This window comes from Colobus angolensis, unplaced genomic scaffold (assembly GCF_000951035.1).
Source record: "Colobus angolensis palliatus isolate OR3802 unplaced genomic scaffold, Cang.pa_1.0 Scaffold30, whole genome shotgun sequence".
Classification (NCBI taxonomy): Eukaryota; Metazoa; Chordata; class Mammalia; order Primates; family Cercopithecidae; genus Colobus; species Colobus angolensis.
Window position 1 is genome coordinate 2685759 of NW_012116266.1, and position 1995 is coordinate 2687753.

At 38.5% G+C, this 1995-nt stretch overlaps 1 protein-coding gene across 2 annotated transcripts in view; it reads left to right on the forward strand.

Annotated features, from left to right (window-relative positions):
- The window catches only part of INO80D (INO80 complex subunit D), a 99361-nt gene that overhangs the window by 63135 nt on the left and 34231 nt on the right, over window positions 1–1995 (forward strand). For both annotated transcript variants that reach the window (XM_011949886.1, XM_011949885.1), the window contains one exon: window positions 707–931. In XM_011949886.1, the coding sequence (XP_011805276.1) occupies window positions 707–931 (225 nt within the window). The remainder of the gene's footprint in view (window positions 1–706; window positions 932–1995) is intronic.

Genomic DNA, 1995 nt, shown 5'->3' on the forward strand with positions numbered 1-1995 from the left:
CGAGGTCAGGAGATCGAGACCATCCTGGCTAACATGGTGAAACCCCGTCTCTACTAAAAATACAAAAAAAATTAGCTGGGCGTGTTGGCAGGAGGCAGAGCTTGCAGTGAGCTGAGATCGCATGAACTGCACTCCAGGGAGACTCTGTCTCCACCCGGAAAAAAAAAAAAACGTGATAGAATCGATGCTATCCCTACAACCAAATTTCTTTAGGTGGTTAGCAAGAAAAAGGTAGTTAAAAACCGGAATGTTTAAAAGGGCAGCTCTTAGATAATAAACTGTTAGAATTTGCTGCCCTATTTCTGGTATGACCTGTCTTTTATGAAATTATGCTGTTTGTTTCCTCATAACTGTCATGTCATTTACTCAGACATTTTAGTAAGTAAAGGTAAAGAAATGAATTTTTTCCTCTAGAGTCTCTAATCACTTAAAATTTAGAAGACACTGGCATATTAAGTGTCTACCAATGCCACGCTAAGAAGGCTGTTTCTGAAAGCACTGGATTAACTCTGTCCTTATTGTTGAAATACTGTACTTATTTCAGCTCTATTGGAATTCTCTTACTGTAGTTGTGTGAAGTATGTGCCCACATGCCACAAAAGTTTTAAACTTGTGTATTCAGCCACACTTCCTAATTCTCTTTTTCCCTGTCTAAAACGAGCCTAATGTGTAACCAATTTTTCATTTCTCTCCCTGCACTTTCCAGGTCAGATGATGATGATGCGGAGAGTAGGAGCTCCAGGGTGACCCAACTTTGCACTTACTTTCAGCAGAAATATAAGCACCTGTGCCGCCTGGAGCGGGCAGAATCTCGTCAAAAGAAATGCCGGCATACATTTAGGAAAGCTTTGCTGCAGGCGGCCAGTAAAGAACCAGAATGCACTGGTCAGTTAATACAAGAACTGCGGAGAGCTGCATGCAGTCGAACCAGGTTAGAGCCACAGCAACCTATTCTTAAGGGACTCATCTCAGTTTGCTTTCTTTATTTTGTGAGGGGATAGTTGAGGCACAATGGGAGATGGCCACTAAGTTGCAAACATTTAAGCATCGTGTTTTGGTTTTCTTGCTTTGTGAAAGTGCTGCAGGTGTCAAAATAATACTGCCATGAGCTAACAGTAAAATTAAAGCATTGCTAACAGTTTGCTGAAGTTTGATTAGAATTTATTCATTAAAGATTTGAGATGGGTGCTGACGAGTTGATGGGTGCAGCACACCAACATGGCACAAGTATACATATGTAACAAACCTGCACGTTATGCACATGTACTCTAGAACTTAAAGTATAATAAAAAATAAATTAATTAATTAATTAAAAAAAAGATTTGAGAATGTTACCTGGCTTAAAAAAAAAATACAATGCTTAGGAATTTCATGCTATTTAAAAGTAACATTTATAGATTTTTAACTACAAAGGTAGTATTTTATGTTTATTTACTTGTGTTATTTGAGTTTCTTTTCAGTGTAGGTTTTCGTTTTTTGTTTTTAGAGACAGGGTCTTGCTCTGTTGCCCAGGGTGGAGTGCAGTGGTGCGATCATAACTCACTGCTGAGCTCAAATGATCCTCCCACCTCAGCCTCCTGAGTAGCTGGGACTATAGGCATGTGAAAGCGTACTCAGCTGATTAAAAAATGTTTTTGTAGAGATGAGGGTCTCCCTATATTGCCCAGGCTGGTCTCAAGTGTTGGGATTAGAATGGGATTAGAGGTGTTAGCCACTGTAGCTGGCCTTTTCAGTCTGTTTTCTGTGAATATTTACATTACCTCACAGATTATTTGTGCAAGTATTTTATTACATTGATTTTTTTTTAAGAAAAAATTCCTTCTGTTTATAATGCAGATACTTGTTTATTGTGGAAAATTTTTAAAATATAGAAATGAGAAGGGAAAAATCTTCATGTTGCCATTCACAAGACAGAATGAGCACTGTTAACATTTTGATTCTGTTTCCTTCTAGTCTTTGTGTGTGTGTGTGTGTGTGTGTGTGTGTGTGTGTGTG